General features: G+C 43.2%; 1 protein-coding gene across 1 annotated transcript in view; it reads right to left on the bottom strand.

The window, feature by feature from the left end:
* LOC128687528 (sodium-coupled monocarboxylate transporter 1-like) overlaps positions 1-19462 on the bottom strand; it is a 230617-nt gene that overhangs the window by 152300 nt on the left and 58855 nt on the right. The window contains exon 2 of the mRNA XM_070083859.1: positions 2429-2583. Coding sequence (XP_069939960.1) covers positions 2429-2583 — 155 coding nt within the window. The remainder of the gene's footprint in view (positions 1-2428; positions 2584-19462) is intronic.

The following is a 19462-nucleotide window of genomic DNA, read 5'->3' as shown; positions in this document are numbered from 1 at the left end:
TGTTGCGAAGCATTACCTCAGTAAAGATACCCAAGTGTTGCTGATGTGTCTAATTTATCAACTTGTCGGTTCTCTGAACCATTTATCTACACTCTTCTTGAAGTGTGAGCTGGATGGCCGGTTCAGCTGTGTTGAGCATTCTCTGAAGATTTTGCATGCCAAAACGTTTGGGAATTGGCATGTAACGTAGATTATTAGGATGAAGATGGCGAAGCGTTCACAATTTCAGTGCTCCATATACAAGTTTGATAGGACTGCTTTGATAAGAAACCCCATACGCTTGTTTGTAGAGCCAGTTGTTGAAAGAAAAGCAGTTGAATTTAATGCAGAGTTCAGTAAGGTCAACGAAATCACCCTAAGTCTACTACTACTACACAGCTCTTCAACTCCAGACACCTATTCTCTCCAGTTTCCCAAGCGTACTTAACCGAATGCTCCGAGGAACTCTCTAAAATTGATTAGGAAACCTTCGAAAGCGCAAGAAATGTGAGGGCCAGTCTGCAAGTTGACTAGCGATAACGACACCAAAATGATGAACGGCTTGAATGACCAGTCTACATATTTGTAGACTGGTCATAACGTAACTATGGGACGTTGGTTGGGATGATGTTTGCGAAGCGTTCAACTTCTACGTGTTCCATATACAAGTTTGCTAAGACGGCGCTGGTGGGAGAGACCATTCCCATTCCTTATATTTACTGTAAAGCCTCTTGTTTATAGAAAATCAGTTAATGAGGCCAAATAAATCTTTGGGAGGGAGTGGCAGATTAAGGTTTTGATTAACTTTACTTCGGAGGTGAAGAGACTGGAGAAATCCTTTTTCTCTCCATTGATGCGCCTGAGTATTTGTCTGTCTCCCACTCCCAACAGTGGGTAATGACACAGTTGTAACCAAACCATACCACGTGGGAGGGGGGGGGAATTGAACTCGTGGCGAGTGAGTCGTAAAATTCCCTTCCAGCACACAAGCCACTGGGCCAGCTGGCTACAATAAGATTCATCTAACTAGATATATATATATACACCACAGAGAGGTTAGCACAGGCACCACTGTGACCACAAATGAAAGTTTTTACAGAGTTCTCAAAACAATGAACCACGGTATCAAGTTACAACCAATTACTACTACTACGACTACTACTACTACTACTACTACTACTACTACTACTACTACTACTACTACTACTCACCTGTTGTTGGTGTTCACGTAGCAGTAAGTAGGTACCAGGATGCTAGTCGACAGTCCTCGATGATGAACTTATATTCTTGGGTTATTCTGTGTGGCTAACCCTCAGAGTTAAAAATCTGAACAAATCTTATCTTGTTGCTACTAATACTTCTCTCATTATTATTAATATTATTATTACTTCTACTACTATAATAGTACCAGTTCTACTAATATACTGTTACTATTTCTACTACTACAACAAATTCTTTCAATGCTACTACAGTCTATACTTAACTTCTATTTCTATAAATGCTACAACAATGACTTTACTGCAATATTGTCAATCCCACTACTGTTACCTTTACTGCTACTACTGCTATGACTACTACTTCTACTACTACGACTGTCGCTAATTCGACGGCCATCACCGTGTCTACTACTGTTACCAGCACAGCTTCTGCAACCAATATTACACTACAATTTGTGCAACAACTATTACTACTAATACTATCAGCCTCTTCTTCGTCGCCTCCTTTCGTAGTGACTTCAGGCCTTTATTTTTCTCACTTCAGTTGTAATTTAGTACTGGTCTAAGATGGACCGAAACATCGTCAAAGAGTTCCTCTCCTTGGTTAGGGTTATCGGGGATTGATGATTGAGACACTTATGCAGCACTTATGTGTCTTCATGGGAGAAACGTTTCGCCAGCCAGTGGATTCATCAGTCAAGCATAGAAAGAACGGAGAACGATGAGTTAGAGTCTGAGGTAATCAGTCCTTCAGGATGGAGTCGAATACATCGACTCCAGGCTGAGGGACTGATTATCCCAAACTCCTGTTCATCTTCCACCGTTCCTCTCTGTTTTGGACTTATGAAACCACTGGCTGGCGAAACGTTTTCACAGTAAAGATACCCGTCTTGCACAAGTATCTTATTAATAAGTTTGTCGGTTTGTTCCAAACGAGATATTGTGACTTTAATTTTCTCTTGAGGTATATTGTGATATATTATTCAGACAAGACTGTATTTCGCGACGAATCGACAGTTCGGTAAGGAAAGTTTAGACAACGTTTCTGTCTGTCCTTGGCCATCCTGAGGTCACGATGAATCAAAACATTGTCTAAATTTTTCTCTCTGAGTTGTGGGTTTCCTATTATTGTTCCAGCAACTGTACTGTAACTTATTTTGCTCATGACTGTATATTTCTCTAAACTATAACGAGATTGTAAATAATTGGTGTTGAGTAATTCATGGCCTCACTTGAAGAATTCTACCCTAGATCCTTGAAGCGCCTTGTTCCAGACTGCTCCCGCACCTCCCAGGTCGACGCAGGAGATCACTACCACCACAGCCACTCCCAGGAACATAACAGATGTCTGCAGCACGTCAGTGTACACTACCGCCTTCACGCCTCCCTGGGAGAGAATGTTATACATAACCTGAGTTGGGTGGCTCTAATGCTATATAAACTAAAATATGCTGCAATTCGTAGCATTTGTTGGAGAGAAAAGTGAAAGGTTCCACAAGGATATAAAGGAGATGGAATGATGCTAAGCAGGGTTGGATTAACACGTGCTTAGGGCATCCAGGGAAGGACCTTGTGATACAAAACTGCAGATGGTGCAGCTGAACCAGGTTCCACAAAAAAAGGCTCCCCTCATTAAATGAAAATACTACATATGTACATACATATAACAGGTTCACTGACCGAACCTCGAACTCTCGAGTTTTAACACGCCATCCAGGTAACCTGCTAAAACTCCAGACGCCTTAATCCACTGGACCACCAATGTAATAATAATAATAATAATAGATGAATGGTTCAGAGAACCGACATGTTGATAAATTAGACACATATGCAACTCTTGGGTATCTTTATTGAGTTGCACATGTGTCTAATTTATCAATAATAATAATAATAATAATAATAATAATAATAATAATAATAATAATAATGTATTTATTTACTACAAGTACATGTACAAGGTATACAGGCCTAGCTAACATCAATGACATAATACTATACAGAAAGCCGCTTGTTATGCTGAGCATTTCGGGCAAATTAGGCCAGTTTTGTCCCAGGATGCGACCCACACCAGTCGACTAACACCCAGGTACCCATTTTATACTGATGGGTGAACATGGACGGCAGGTGTCTTATGGAAACACGTCCCTAATGTTTTCCATCCATACTGGAGGAAATTCGAACTCCGGACCTCAGTGTGTGAACTGAGTGTACTAGCGATCGAGTAACACTAGACGACACCTCCTTTGGCGAACACCTACGTGGCTGTGGCATTCTAAAGACTAAATTCTTTCTCTTTCCGTTTGGAATACTAGTTACACAAGCAGTTTACATATTAATGCATTCATGAACGTCCTTAGATTGCTACAATCACGTACGTGTCTGCAACAGGAGTGACGTCTAGTGCTACTAGACGCCTGTTGTATGTGACATTGGTGGTCCAGTGGTTTAGGTTGTCTGGAGTTTCAACAGGTTACCCGGGTGGCGTGTTAAAGATCGAGGGTTAGAGGCTCGGCCAGTGCAGTTCTTATTTGCTTAAAAAACACTTTTTCGTGGATGCCTTAATGTATATAATAATAATAATAATAATAATAATAATAATAATAATAATAATAATAATAATAATAATAATAATAATAATAATAATAATAATAATTAAATAGTAATAACAGAGGTTAATGACATACATTAATTTTGGGAATACAAAAAATTAGAATCTGGTAACTGGTAAACTGCCACACAGTCCACCGAAGCTCACATATTGTTCTTGTCTTGGTCATGTCGGCTGTCCCATTCAGTCGTCCACTGAGAGTAAATACAGTGTTGCCAGATGGGTTTTTTCTCGAAATTTGGAGGTTTTTAAAGGTCTTGGAGAGAATATTGCAGATAACTTTTCTTGTGCATGAAAGTGCAAGATTCAGCTGTAAGCTAGTAATTAAATTCTTCATATCAAGGTTCTGCCTGTGATATGTGGAAATATGGTAATTACCACATAATACTCAAGCAAAATATTCTTTTTATTACAGACCCCAAGAGAGAAAATGAAACGTTTTCAGTTAAGTGGCGGAAAAAATGAAAACTATTAAAAAAGAAACTAGAGAAAGCTTCGGATTTAGTGTCCAAGACTGCAAAGCTGATTGATTTTTTCACACAAGTTTCACATGTGAAACATGATATACTGATTCCGGATCAAAACCGATCTCCGTCATCAGAAATGGACACAAATACCACTTTGATGACTTCAAAATCAAAATGCGATGACGATGGAATCACCGAGGTGTCACAAGTAGGTTCATCTAGCACATGTCTCACTACTGATCTCACTTTACCTGTAAATTCTCTTAACACCTGTACTGCAAATGTTGATTCAAGTTTAGTGAACCATGGTGATAAAGGTGAAATGATTCAGTCTGCAAAAGATGAAGTAAATGTAGTAAAAGATCCAGGGTTGTGGCTTGATTTGTCTCCTGAAGATGTAGCTTCAGGACTTATGGATCCAATGACTTCAACACCACAATGACTGTCAACACCACAATGACTGTCAACACCACAATGACTGTCAACACCACAATGACTGTCAACACCACAATGACTGTCAACACCACAATGACTGTCAACACCACAACTGGCCATCTGACAAGTCTTACCAGCATTTCAGTAGTGGGAAACCTTCAAAATACTGTTCACAAAAACTTTTCGTTGGGACAAAAGCTAATGGTGAAAAATACAAGAAAGAAGAGTTATTGTATTTGTCGTCAACAGGATGAGTTCACTGTTTTGTTTGTAATCTGTTTGCAACTAAAAACACTATAGCAAATGATCATCATGAAAAAAGCACTTCTCACCGAGACTCTGTGCTAACATACTTAATTCGCAGACAAGGTGCGAGGTTGGTACAATAGTTGGAAAAACTAATTCAGGAAGTGTGATTACTGGGAACATGTCTTGAGGTGTGTCATAGCTGTTATTACTGTAAACATGTCTTGAGGTGTGTCATAGCTGTTATTACTGTAAACATGTCTTGAGGTGCGTCATAGCTGTTATTACTGTAAACATGTCTTGAGGTGTGTCATAGCTGTTATTACTGTAAACATGTCTTGAGGTGTGTCATAGCTGTTATTACTGTAAACATGTCTTGAGGTGTGTCATAGCTGTTATTACTGTAAACATGTCTTGAGGTGTGTCATAGCTGTTATTACTGTAAACATGTCTTGAGGTGTGTCATAGCTGTTATTACTGTGAACATGTCTTGAGGTGTGTCATAGCTGTTATTACTGTAAACATGTCTTGAGGTGTGTCATAGCTGTTATTACTGGGAACATGTCTTGAGGTGTGTCATAGCTGTTATTACTGTAAACATGTCTTGAGGTGTGTCATAGCTGTTATTACTGGGAACATGTCTTGAGGTGTGTCATAGCTGTTATTACTGGGAACATGTCTTGAGGTGTGTCATAGCTGTTATTACTGGGAACATGTCTTAAGGTATGTCATAGCTGTTATTACTGTGAACATGTCTTGAGGTGTGTCATAGCTGTTATTACTGTAAACATGTCTTGAGGTGTGTCATAGCTGTTATTACTGTAAACATGTCTTGAGGTGTGTCATAGCTGTTATTACTGTGAACATGTCTTGAGGTGTGTCATAGCTGTTATTACTGTGAACATGTCTTGAGGTGTGTCATAGCTGTTATTACTGGGAACATGTCTTGAGGTGTGTCATAGCTGTTATTACTGGGAACATGTCTTGAGGTGTGTCATAGCTGTTATTACTGTGAACATGTCTTGAGGTGTGTCATAGCTGTTATTACTGTGAACATGTCTTGAGGTGTGTCATAGCTGTTATTACTGTGAACATGTCTTGAGGTGTGTCATAGCTGTTATTACTGGGAACATGTCTTGAGGTGTGTCATAGCTGTGTTATTACTATTAGGTGTGTCATAGCTGTTATTACTGTGAACATGTCTTGAGGTGTGTCATAGCTGTTATTACTGGGAACATGTCTTGAGGTGTGTCATAGCTGTTATTACTGTAAACATGTCTTGAGGTGTGTCATAGCTGTTATTACTGTAAACATGTCTTGAGGTGTGTCATAGCTGTTATTACTGGGAACATGTCTTGAGGTGTGTCATAGCTGTTATTACTGTGAACATGTCTTGAGGTGAGTCATAGCTGTTATTACTGTAAACATGTCTTGAGGAGTGTCATAGCTGTTATTACTGTAAACATGTCTTGAGGTGTGTCATAGCTGTTATTACTGTGAACATGTCTTGAGGTGAGTCATAGCTGTTATTACTGTAAACATGTCTTGAGGTGTGTCATAGCTGTTATTACTGTGAACATGTCTTGAGGTGTGTCATAGCTGTTATTACTGTGAACATGTCTTGAGGTGTGTCATAGCTGTTATTACTGGGAATATGTCTTGAGGTGTGTCATAGCTGTTATTACTGGGAACATGTCTTGAGGTGTGTCATAGCTGTTATTACTGGGAATATGTCTTGAGGTGTGTCATAGCTGTTATTACTGGGAACATGTCTTGAGGTGTGTCATAGCTGTTATTACTGGGAACATGTCTTGAGGTGTGTCATAGCTGTTATTACTGGGAACATGTCTTGAGGTGTGTCATAGCTGTTATTACTGGGAACATGTCTTGAGGTGTGTCATAGCTGTTATTACTGGGAACATGTCTTGAGTTGTGTCATAGCTGTTATTACTGTGAACATGTCTTGAGGTGTGTCTAAGCTGTTATTACTGGGAACATGTCTTGAGGCGTGTCATAGCTGCTATTCGTACGTTATCTGAAAGTGGCTTGGATTTTAGAGGAACAGAGGAAAGATTTGGATCATTGCAGAATGGGATTTTTTTAGGGCTGCTTGGGCTGAAGTAAGTGTGATCTATTTTTAGCAAGTCGTATTTCAAAATATGGAAATTCTGGCAAAAGAAATACCTGTCCACCTGCACATCGTTGACGAAATAAAATCTTCTGGTTAGTTTAGTTTGTCAGTTGATTCAACACCAGATGTATTACATATCGGTCAGTTAAGTGTTGCACTTAGGTACTTAAAGGTACAAGATGGCAGAGGGAGGGGGACGCCGTGTAAACACCGTCTGCATAGAGTTGGTCAGAGGCACGCTTAGTACTGCAACAATGTATGTTTTATTGCATACCATCATCGGAGACGTCTACGGTATACCTACAAAGGTTGGGATGTGATTTGAGGTTGGATGGCTATAAGGTGTATGTTAGTGCTGCCAGACAGTTAAAAGGGGGGTGGCGATAGCAATCAAGGACACCAGCCCCTTGCGTGTCACGGGTTAGGAGGAGGGGGGAGAGAGTTGTGAGAGTAGATGAGGTATGGGGTGAGAGACGTGTATGTCTCATAGGTATATATATGCCAGCGTCAGGTAATATACGGGTAAAAGCAGATTTTGTGAGGGATGAATTATTGTGTTATTTACTGGCATTGCCGACAGTCATGATCATAGGCGGGGATTGGAACTGTGTAATTCGCGAAAGGGATGTGGAACCGAGGGGGGCGGGGTGCATTCTGAAGGTTCTGTGGGACACATTGCAGGATGTCGGTGTTGTGGATGTTGTGGGGGGGTGGCTTAGGGACAGAGCACACTTTTGTCAGGCGAGAATATGTGGCGCGGCTAGACAAGATTTATGTAATGCGGGCTATAGAGGTGAGGGATGTGCAGATGGTCGATGTAGGTTTTTCGAACCACAGAGCAGTAATTGCTGTTTTGCAGTGGGAGGGAGGGGTCAGAATTCACGCTGATTATTGGAAGTTGAATGTAGGATTGTTTAGGGGTGAGGAAGGGGGTGTGGGTTTCGAGGAATGGTGGGGTAGGTTCATGGAGGGAAGGGATAGGGTACTGCAGCTCGTTGACTGGTGGGAGTTATAAGCAAAGCCTTGCATTGCAACCTATTTCCGAGGCAGGGGGAAGGAGGAAGCAAGATGGCGTTATGGCTTGCAAAATTATTTGGAATCTCAGCTAAAGAATTGTTATGACAGGGGGTGTGGGGCGGGTGAGGAAGCAGAATCCATAAGGAATAGACTCGCTGACATTCACAACGAAGTTTTCGATGGGATATGTTATCGAGCAGGGTTGGAGGACATTACTATGGGGCGACAAGCCATCTGGGTTCGTGTTACGCTAGTTCTGAGAACGTCATGCTGTGACAACCATGCTGCAGTTGGTGGCAAGTTCGGGGGTGGGGGGATACCAGGATGGCGTGATCTTTGCCACAACAGAAAGCATGGGCTATTGCGCTGATGCTTGGTTTCTGGAAAAATGAAAGGGGAGGGTGAGTAACGATCCCCGGGGGTTGACAGGGGAAGGGGGCGTCGTGATGTGTTGGGGATGAAGGTTAGAGAGAGGATATTTGTGGGGAGGAGGTGGTTGTAGCAATTTTTGGAATGCAGACTGGCAAGACGCCAGGCATTGATGGGTTGCCAATTAAATTTTACAGGACACATTGGGGATGCATCAGGAATGTTTTTGTTGGGGTTCTAAATAATATGTTGGCTGGTGGAAGAATGGGTGATTCTCAACGAAAGGGTGTTGTAGTGCTGGTTCCTAAGAAGGGAGGGGAGCATGTTCTGAGTGCTTTCAGAGCAATTTCTTTAATGTGTGCTGATTACAAGGTGTTTACGAAGATATTGGGCAATCATTTGAAGGGGGTTCTGGGGTTGGTTTTGCATGAAGGACAGTTTGGATTTCCTGGGAGAGGTATGAGGGAGGGGCATGGCTGTATCTGGGATTTCCTGGAGGGGGTGGGGGAGGGGGGCTCTCGGTTTGGACTAGGAAACTGCATACGATTGTGTGGACAGGGGATTTATGAGGGAGTGTTTACATGTCTTGGGTTTTGGTGCAAAAGTAGTGGGATGGGTGGAGGCATTGTATTCCGGGGCAATGATGAGGGTTCAGGTGAATGAGTGACTGGGGGGTAATATATGCATGGAACGAGGTTTGCGGCAGGGGTGCCCACTCTCCCAAATCTTGTTCGCATGCGTACAGAATCCATTTTATGAGCTGGTAGATCGTGAGTGGAGGAGGAGGTGCGATGATGAGTTGGGGCGTGTAGTGGGGTATGTCGATGATACAACGGTTCTGATTAGTGCACGGGAGGATTTTGTTACATGGGAGAGGTCTTTGAAAGGTTTGGGGCTGCGACGGGTATGAGGGTTAACAGGCGTTAGTAGATGTTGCTGGAGGTGGGGAGCTGGGTAGGGGGAAGAATAGGTGAGGGGTTTGGTGTGGATAGCATTAGGATATGTGGGATTATGTATTTGGCAAACAAACAGGCAAGCAGGGAGGTTAATTCGGTGGCAGTACAAGACAAGGTGCTGGGCAGACTGCGGGGACTATGAGCCGGGGATTCCTCGTTGGAGCAATGGGTAATGGTCGTGTATTCACTAGTGTATAGTAAGATCTGGGGAGTGACAGCTGTATATCCTTTGCGGCCCTGTGATGTAACGGAGATACAGAGAAAGGCATTAAGGTATATTTGGGGATATGGACGGGCATGGTTGGGTCGTGAGGCGGTGATGTCTGGAGTATGCGCGGGGGGTTTAGGTTTGCAAGCTTTGGGACCTAGGGTGAGAGCAATTAATGTCTGGGCATGTTACTTAAGACTAGGGGGGCTAGGGGCGAAGGGTGGGAGAGGTCACGAGAGAAGTCTGGTGTTGGTGGCATGGAAAGGAGCTGGAAGCGTGCAAGGACTTGCTGCGATATATGTTACGGGTTAGGGATGTACACGGTATGTGCATTGGGAGGCTGGTGAGTGTAGGGTCCCAGCAGGCAGTATTGTCAGGGGTGGGGGTTTATCCTACATATAATTGGAAGAGGATATGGGAGGAATTCCGGTGGCTTCATATACCCGCTAAGGTGCATGAGGTGGTGTATTGATTCATAATGGGGATCCTGGCATCTAAGGTGATGTTATGGAAAATGGGTTATGTACAGGATGCAACTTCCATGAGGAAACGGCATTTCACGTGGTGTATTTTTACCCTACTCTAGAAGCAGTAAGTTTGTGGATGAGGTAGGTATTCGGGATGTTCGGGGGGAGGGGGGAAGGTGACCACTTTAAGGGCGTTACTCCTTGACGTGGATGGGGTGACACAAGAGGTGACACGTGCATTAAGATATATCATGGTGGATTATTTGTACATGTCTTGGGGAATGTGAGAGGTGCGGGGCACCAGTAGGGTCAGTGCGTTGGCTGCACGATTTTATGGGACAATGCGTAGAATTGTCTATGGAAGTAGGTGGGTCGAGTGTTTTCCTGAGGGTTATCGCGGTATGACTGTGGCAAAACTTAGCTGATTGGTTGGGACAGGACGGCAAGGGGCTGGTGGACAGCGATGATCGGGAGTGCAAGTGAACTAGTCGTTGTATGTCAAGGGTGGTAGCAGGGAGGGGGGAGTGACGGTTAATGGATGTTGTTGGCTTGGATGTGAAATGGGTAGGGGGGTGTAACATCGATCATGCCAGTCATTACTGTGTTCCTGAGTGTGTTCAGGCCGTAAATGGTTCTTTTATCTCAGGTCTCCTTGGTACAGCCTGGCAGTGTCTTGGGGGGGTGGCGAATGCCGGCGTATGCTGGATTGGTTTACCAAGACTTTCAGGTAGATGTTCTTGTATGGCATGGGCATGTGCTTAGGATGTATGATTGACTATGATACTTGCCGAGACAGGGAATGTGTAGAAGGTGATGGCGACGCCAGCAAGGTGCAGTGTGCATTCTTTTAGGCTGAGACACAAGGGAGGGGGGGGGAGGTGGCTTTTTATGACTTGTGGGGACTTATGGAGGCCAGCCTCTTGTAGCAGGCTGTCACGTATAGGGTAGGTATGTTACAGTACGTGTACTGCTACCAGTCAAGTTGGTTAGTGTCTATTTCTTGGTTGATCGAGTGTAGAACAAGGTGCCGCAAAGGCGATAGTATAGTATTGTATACCGTCATTTCTCCGTACCTTCATGGTGTGTGCCTTGTATGTTGTAATATTTGCAACGTCTGTTGATCAGGCATTCCCTAGTTACTATAATAACCATGTTCTGTCGCTTGTTGGTATGTTTAGCCATCCACTACAGTGTTGTGGATCTTCTCTAGGACTGCACACCTTATAAGTATTGTGTCCCTTTTAATGTACTTTTGTTAATGTTTGTTGTCTCCTGTATGGCCGGGGATACTTGGTGTTCGTAAAGGACCCTGTTACCATGTGTTGATTTACTATTTTGAATTTATGTTGGTGGGTTACAAATAAAACTTATAAGTCCGGCAATGATTTGTTACTTAGTGTAGGTTTTGTAGCACTGTACAGTGCAGAGGTGAGCAGGTTGTGTTCTGTCAATTGTAGTCTAAGACACCCGGAACCTGTATTGTACTGTTGATCTATTGACCTTCATTGTTTTATATCACTTTATGTTATGCAACTGAAGTTTTTAATAAGAGTATAATAAATAAGGAACCGTGCTTTCCTTCCGAAATACTATTGGTTATGCTATTACATAACACAACTTTAACCTATACCCTGTTCTAGATGGTATGTTCGTCTTCTGTGTTTTATAGTTGTTATGATAGCTTTAGTTAGGGTCATTATACTTTACTATCATGATTTTGTAGTATATTTTGTGTGTGACAATTGTTGCTATGGCTTTAGTAGTGTTACTACCTTTACTATAGTAACCCTGTGATGTTGTGCAATTTGTATGACGTATATGTTGTAATAGTTAAAACAAGGTACTCCTAATTACTGTAAAACCAAGCAAAGTTTCCTTAGGAGTTTTATTGTACACATTTGCGTGGTGGTACCTATCAATGACTGTAATGACCAAGTGAGTTAGTTTTTTGCATGTACTGTCTATTACAGTGCCTGTTGTAATAGTACTTGTCATCTCCAGGAATAACCTGGTGATAGTAGTGGAATCTATGTTTTTGTATTCTTTTACTATTTTTGTTTCTTTTGTACTTATGTAAGGTTTTTCAATAAAAATATAAAAAAAGAAAAGTTCTTGCGTGAAGTTTGTAAACTAAACTTTTCAAAATGTAAGAGTTAATCTTACGACAACGCTGCTAACATGTCTCGGCCTTATAAGGGGATGCAGCAAAATATTTAGAAACAAATAAGCTTGCTATATATGTGCCTTGTGTAGCTCATTCATTAAATATGGAAGACCCAAGTGCTGTTAACTGCAGTAAAGAGGCGGTTAATTTCTTCTGTTCATTCTCTGCTCAGACGTTGTGCTGAGCGTTTGTCAGCTGCTTCTGCTCAGTCCCAATACCTGGTGGAGGAGTTTTTGATACGTCAACAACAATGGCGACTGCGCTTCACCGGAGTTAATACTGTTTGCATTGAACTCATACGGGGCTCAATCACTTGCGTATTGATTAATGTGTTAGTGCCAGCGATCATTCATGATACACATGGCATCCAACGTGAATCCCTGTGTGGCGTCGCTTTGAATGGACTTTCCCAGATTTTCGTCAAGTTTTGTGATACTCAGACCTATGAGCAGATTGTCAATCAGTACCAAGATATAAGCAAGCAGTCACTGTTCAGTTGCATGACGTTTCATGATACTATACGTGGGTACGTGTGCGAAACGTGCCTTTTGAGGCGAATGAAGTCGACATTCGTGATGCTTTTGAACATTATGGGAAGATCCATCAGGTTACTATGGGTCGGTGGTCTGACGGCCTCTATGCTGGTCTTCAGGAGGGGTCCTTCACTTTGAAAATGTCCCTACGCCAGCCGATTCCTTCATACGCACACCTGGAGGATTTTCGTTCCCAGATGTACATTTCGTATCCTGGACAGAGACGAACTTGCCACCTCTGCGGCTCTTTGGATCACATCGCGGCACAACGTGTTCAGTGCCAGCTGCCCTCGGGACGTGGTCGTCGTCCGGATGGCGAGGTTTCCCGTCAGACTCCAGAAGACGAAGTCGTCGAGGACTTGCTGCACCTGATATCGTGGAGTGCTGAGGTTCATCGGGCCATGCTAGTAGAGTCATCTTGTGTGACTCTACCTGGGACTGTCTCCCATGATGAGGCAGAACATGTGAGAAGTAAGATGCCTCTAGCAAGAGAGGTAGGTGACATGGAGGCCAATATTGTATCTACATTGAGGGACCTTTTAGCGTCGAATGAGTATGATTCTGTGCCGTGTGAGCCTTTGTTGAAGTGTTCAGGTGATGAGAGAGTACGATTGGACGATGTTGATCAGTTAGCTAACGTGCGAGATTTGGAGGGTCTGACAGTTCATACTGTTGAGGCTGACATTCACAAGGAGAACACCCCAGGTACTGATGTAGCTGAGGATACTGTTTCTAGGAAGCGTGCAGCTACCCCGTCTGATTCCGACGACGTCTTGACCCCTGGACAACGTTCAGGGAAGAAGACTTGGTCGGAAATCACGGGTGGGGGATTGCACGGGTCCAGGACAGCAGGTAATACCATGGATGCCAAAGGTACAGTAGGTGCCTTAGGGAGCACAAAGGTTCACGCACGCGGAGCAAAAAAAAAATTCGAAACAATATGAAAATGGAGTTATTGTTACCAAAAAATAGCTGAACTTTCTGGCTACACTCTGGTATAATTATTATCCTTGTAAGATGTTTCTAAAAGGAATTACAGCCATTTATAACAGGCATGGTGACAGCGCTGACGCGTCATATTGCGTAAGAAGCGCTGACGCGGCTTTGTTTACGTTTTTTCCCCGTGTTATTTTTATCGTTTTCGTATATCTTTATGTCTAATATAATACAAATTCACTGAGATCATGCCCAAGCGGGCGGAGCTAATATGGTCAAGTAACCAGTCAGGTACCCTGGGTATAGTACCCAAAATGGCCGACACCTCCAGCCTGGTGGTTAACGCTCTCGCTTCACACGGTGAGGGTCTGGGTTCGATTCCCAGCCAGAGTAGAAGCATTGGACGTGTTTCTTTCCACCTGTTGTCTATGTTCCCCATCAGTAAAATGGGTACCTGGGTGTTAGTCGACTGGTGTGGGTCGCATCCTGGGACACTGACCTAAGGAGGCCTGGTCACAGACCGGGCCGCGGGGGCGTTGACCCCCGGAACTCTCTCCAGATAAACTCCAGATACCCACGCTAATATCAATTATAAGGCTTATTTATCTATCACAATTGATCTATTATGACATAATGCAATATAATAATAGCATATAAACATAAAAAGCACACCGAAAAAAATAATATATAGCATAATATGATGCCCAAGAGGGAAAAATTTCTATCGGTGTATCCCCTGAATTTTCGTTATCTCTTACAAGTGATGAGAGAAAACGAATTTACAATGGTTAACTGTAATAAACACTCGTAGGTCACGCAAAAAGTGTAAAATAAAGCGAATTTTTCGGGGAAAAAAATTATTTCCCGGGCAGCTGGGGTGCCGCGCGCTTCGGCCTATATCTCGAAAGTAACTTATTTACCTATTTAGGGGCAATCCATCTTTATTTATGATTGAATTGACTTGATTTTCACAACAAACATAGGAGAATGATTGCTTTACAAGTTTACATGTACCTTTGTGAACTATCCCAAATATTTTTAGATTTATGTGGGCAACAAGACCGACATCTTCCAATATGTCAAAAAAGCTATGAAACTTATTTTTTTTAGCATGAAGATAAGGTTTATTTTAGAATAGGTACACTTACAGTGATGGAATTAGAGGTTATGGAAAATTTTATAGATTGCTTACCTGTATGTACCTCAACATTATATACATACCAGTAATCTCATTGGGAGACAACCATATTGTTTACCGTAGTCACCCCGTGTAGACATGTGAGAAAACTTAACCACCCCTGGTCGCGGCAAGTGGTTCCTTCGACCTCACAATCTTATCCATATCTATCCGAGACCAGTATGGATTGGATAGCACCCACAAGTACGGTGGTACTAACTAATTGTGGACTGTATAGATTATATTAGTGTAACTGAATGAAGGGGGGGGGGTAGGTTACACATGGATATATCCATCAAGGAAAACCTCTTGTACATAATCTCTCCACTTACCAGATATTCTCTGGTGGTCACTTGATGTAGCTGGATCACTCATAACCTATCCAATTACAACATACCTAACTGGCCAGCATCAGTCTGTTATAACTAGAAGGGTTACTTAACTGTGGGTGATTGATACTCCTTATTTCCTCCATTCACCATCTCATTTCGATGTCCTGCTACACCGACACGGTTCTCATTCCAGCAGGACGAGGTATCCATTGGTTTGTCCCGGTTTAGAAGTTGTGACTCAATGAATTTCACTTTCCTCGTCTCGGGAACAACGAGGTCTAACGTGTTCACTCGGAGCAAGGCGACTTATTTCCCTTCACGCATTATCTTAACTTAGCGTTATTATCATTAATTACATTACAATTCACAAGACGATTTAATGTCTCATAATTAGTATACACATTAGAGATCACTCCATTAAGATCTGAGACCGATAAGTGATGATTAAACCAAGGGTAATTTTCCTCAGTACACAGTCCATGATGATGTGCCAGTCACCCGGTCCTACCCTTATTCACTCATTTTACCACTTTATTATGGTGGTCCCGTAAATCACGTTCCCTCACTCTCCACCAGAAACAGTTACGACACTTCCTATTATGAAATGAGGCCTATATTAATCCTTAGGCCGCCGTGAATGCCAATTTCGTGGTTCCATGCTTTCCCAGCCTTCTCACCACATTCAAAACACTCCCGCCTCCCCCATGGCCCGAGTCGCCCCAAACCCCCACACATCCGCGCATGCGCAAAGGGAACTCTTGGTTCTACCCTATTGTCAAATACATTTTTGACTCACATCGACACATCAAACACCTACCAGGCGCCACAGCTTCGGAAAATCAAAAATTTTCCACAGAGGTGTTCTATCAGCAGCAAGTGTCAAAACCACTTTTCTAAGTACCACTGAGAAGGACTTCCCTGCCAAATGCAATTTTTCATAAATTTTGCATATTTCATTTCCTTTTTGGCCGATATGATTGAAACTTCAGCACAGGATATTTGATATAAGCTTCTAACAGTACACCAAAAATGAATGTAATCGGTTGAAAAATAAAGAAGTCGATATGTTTCACCTGTGCACTCCCTTAGGTGCTTGCTGACGCAAAGAGAAAAAGAGAGTGGTGGCCCCTAGTGGAAAGCCACCTTTGGCACAGTTAGGTGTGTAACTATTAATGTTAATGGTTTGAAAACTCTCAGAAAGTATGTGCATGTATGTGAGCGGTTGAATCGCTTTGCAGTGGATGTGTTTTTTGCAAGTACGAAGTTTGTTTGAGATAGATGGTTATGATATTTATATGACTCACTCGAGACATCTGAAAGGTGGAGTGGCTGTGTTTGTGATGAAACACTGGGAGGAAGGGGAGAAGGGTCAGGTGGTGCGAGTCATGGGAGATTGGGGTAATAGAAGGGTTGGTATGGTAGAGATGTCCTAGTGTACTATTTGAGGTCCCTGCTGCATATTACAGTGGTCAGTGGTGACTGAATCTGTGTGGTGCGCTGTAAAGATGTTGAGCCGAGGGGGGCGGGTTTTTGTTCACTTATATTGGGTGATTCGCTGTCTGAGCTGGGGTTGGTGGATGTAAATGGAAGACGTGACTTGGGGATTGAGCATACTTTCGTGTGTAGGGCCTATGCGGCACGCTTAGATAGGGTGTATATGTATCGGCGGGTGGTTGTAATCAATGTGTGCATGTTAAACGTCTGTTTCTCTGACCATCGCGGAGTTCTTGAGGAGCTTGACTGGGGGGTCTCCCGAACCGTTTTAAGGGATATTAGAAGTTAAATACGTGGCTACTACAAAGTGCAGATGATAGGATACTATTCACAGACTTATGGGCGTCTATGGGAGTAGACTCCTGGGAAGGGTGGGATTTAGTGCGACAATGGGATGAGGTTGTGAATCCTCGAATTAATGATTTTTATGTGCATCGGGGTAAGGAGGCCTCTCACTTGGGGTATGGTTTTCTGAGGTACCTGGAGGGTTATTTACGGCATTGTTATACACAGGGAGAGGCGTCTGGAATTTATCCAGTGGACGAGACTGACGATCTTAAGGAACAAATTCATGTTTTGAAAAATAAGGTTTTTGATGGGGCGTGTATTTCGAGTGGGGTGGAGGAAGTTTTCTGGGGTGATAAGCCATCTACTTGTGTCCTACGTAGTCAGGCACAAAGGCGAAAGGCGACTGAAATTGTAAGTTTAATGGTGCAGGATGGAGCTGACGGGTATAGTGAGGGACAGGTCTTAACAACAACTGAAGGAATAAGTTTTTATGTCTATACATGGTGTAAACTCCAAATGCAAAATAAAGAAGTGAGTGAGCATGCAATACAGGAATTGAGGTGGGGTGTACGATGCAAGTTGAATGATCATGATCGCCTTCTCATGGGCGGGCCTATAACTGAGGCGGAGGTGTGGGAGGCGTTGCTGGGACTGAGCAAGGGGAAGGCGCCAGGCATTGATATCATCCTGTGTGAATTTTATATCCAACATTGGGAGGTAATACAGACTTTTATGGTTCGTTTACTCAATGCGATGAAGGAGGGGTGGTGTTAGGTTTGTCTCAGCATATGGCGGTTTTGGTGTTAGAAAATGTGACGTACCCTTAGCGATTAAGGACTATCGACCCATATCGTTAATGTGTAGTGACTATAAACTATATGCAAAAATTTTGATGAATAGGATTAAGAAAGTGTTTGAAAAGGTAATCCATAAGGGTCAGTTTGGCATGCCGGGTAATCGATGTATGATGGTCATGGAAATATCAGGGAGTTTGTCGAGGAATGCGGAACGAGGGGTGGGGGTGGTGTTTTGGCTTTAGACTGGCAAGCTGCTTTCGATAGTGTGGAAAGGGAGGTGCTATGGAAGTTCATGAGATGGCAGGGTTTTGGAAATGAGGTTGTCATGTGGGCCCGTTCGTTGAACAATGGTGCTAGTTTTAAAGTACAAATTAATGGGAAGTTAGGTGTCTTTGTCCACTTGAACAGGGACATTCGACAGGGATGCCCCATGTCTCAAATGCTTTTTGCATGTATGCAGGACCCTTTTTACTGGGCTGTTTGTGGGCGGGGAGTAGATTCATAGTGGGGTTCGAGTAGTGGTCGACCGGCCCTTGTGGGTTATGTAGATGATACTACTGTGCTATTATGTACGAGGGAGCAATTGGGTTTTGTTGGGAGACTTGTTGATGTATTTGGTAAGGCTACGGGGATGTATGTTAATAGAGAAAAGTCGAAGATTATGCAGTTGGGAAAGTGGGTGGGGGATGGGGTGGGTCCATAGAGGTGGAGGGTGGTTGATCGTATCACTATATGCGTGAGGTTGATCAGACGAGGACATGTAATTCAGGGAGGGTGGTACACAGTGTCTTGAGGCACTTAAATAGTGTATGGCCATGACATTTAACCCTGCACCAAAGGGCAGTGGTCATTAATGTTCTGCTTTATAGCAAAGTATGGCATGTTGCTGCACTGTATCCTCTGTTGCAGGAGGATGTCAAATGTCTTCTGCATAGAGTTTATAGATTTTTTTGGGGCTCCAGTTGTAATTGGCTCACAAGAGCTCTGGAAGACACCAATGCATCAGGGAGGGTTAGGTCTCATTCCTCTAGAGGCTCGTGTCATGGCGTGTTACGTGAAGCGTCGTTTTCTCCGACTGGGTGGGACGCATGGTGGGTTAACTGATATGTATCGCTACCTGCTCAGGTGAGAGAGGGATTTAATTAGGTGCCAGTCGATGCTCTGCATGCTATTGCGCATGAGGGACATGCGGTGTGTTAAATTATGTACTTTGGAAAGGGCGGGTATGAAGAGAGTCGTGGTGCGAGTTGAAGGAATGTACCCCTTATACGCATGGAGTGATATATGGAGGTGGGTTCAACAGCTGTGTCTCCTTGCTCAAGTTTTTAAATTTTTGCATGGAATCTTGCCGTCCGGGATGGTGTTGTATAATAGGCGTTTGGGGGAGGACTGGGGATGTCCTGCGCTCGGGGTGGAGGAATCTGCTTTTCATGTTGTGTATTTCTGTTAGACTTTAGGCATGGTACGTGAGTGGTTCAGTAGGGTTTTGCGCTTGGTGGGGGGGGGATGTTTGTCGGCGCTCCGAGCATTGAGTTTTGATGTAGGTGGGGTTGACATGCGTGTACAACGTGCGGTGTCGTACGTTGTGGCCGATTATATTTATGTGTCATGGGCTATGAGGCACGTTGAAGGTAATAGTAG

This window comes from Cherax quadricarinatus, chromosome 11 (genome assembly GCF_038502225.1).
Source record: "Cherax quadricarinatus isolate ZL_2023a chromosome 11, ASM3850222v1, whole genome shotgun sequence".
In the NCBI taxonomy this organism is placed as follows: domain Eukaryota; kingdom Metazoa; phylum Arthropoda; class Malacostraca; order Decapoda; family Parastacidae; genus Cherax; species Cherax quadricarinatus.
Note: the sequence above shows the minus strand (reverse complement) of the source record. Positions and strands in the feature narration are given on the sequence as shown.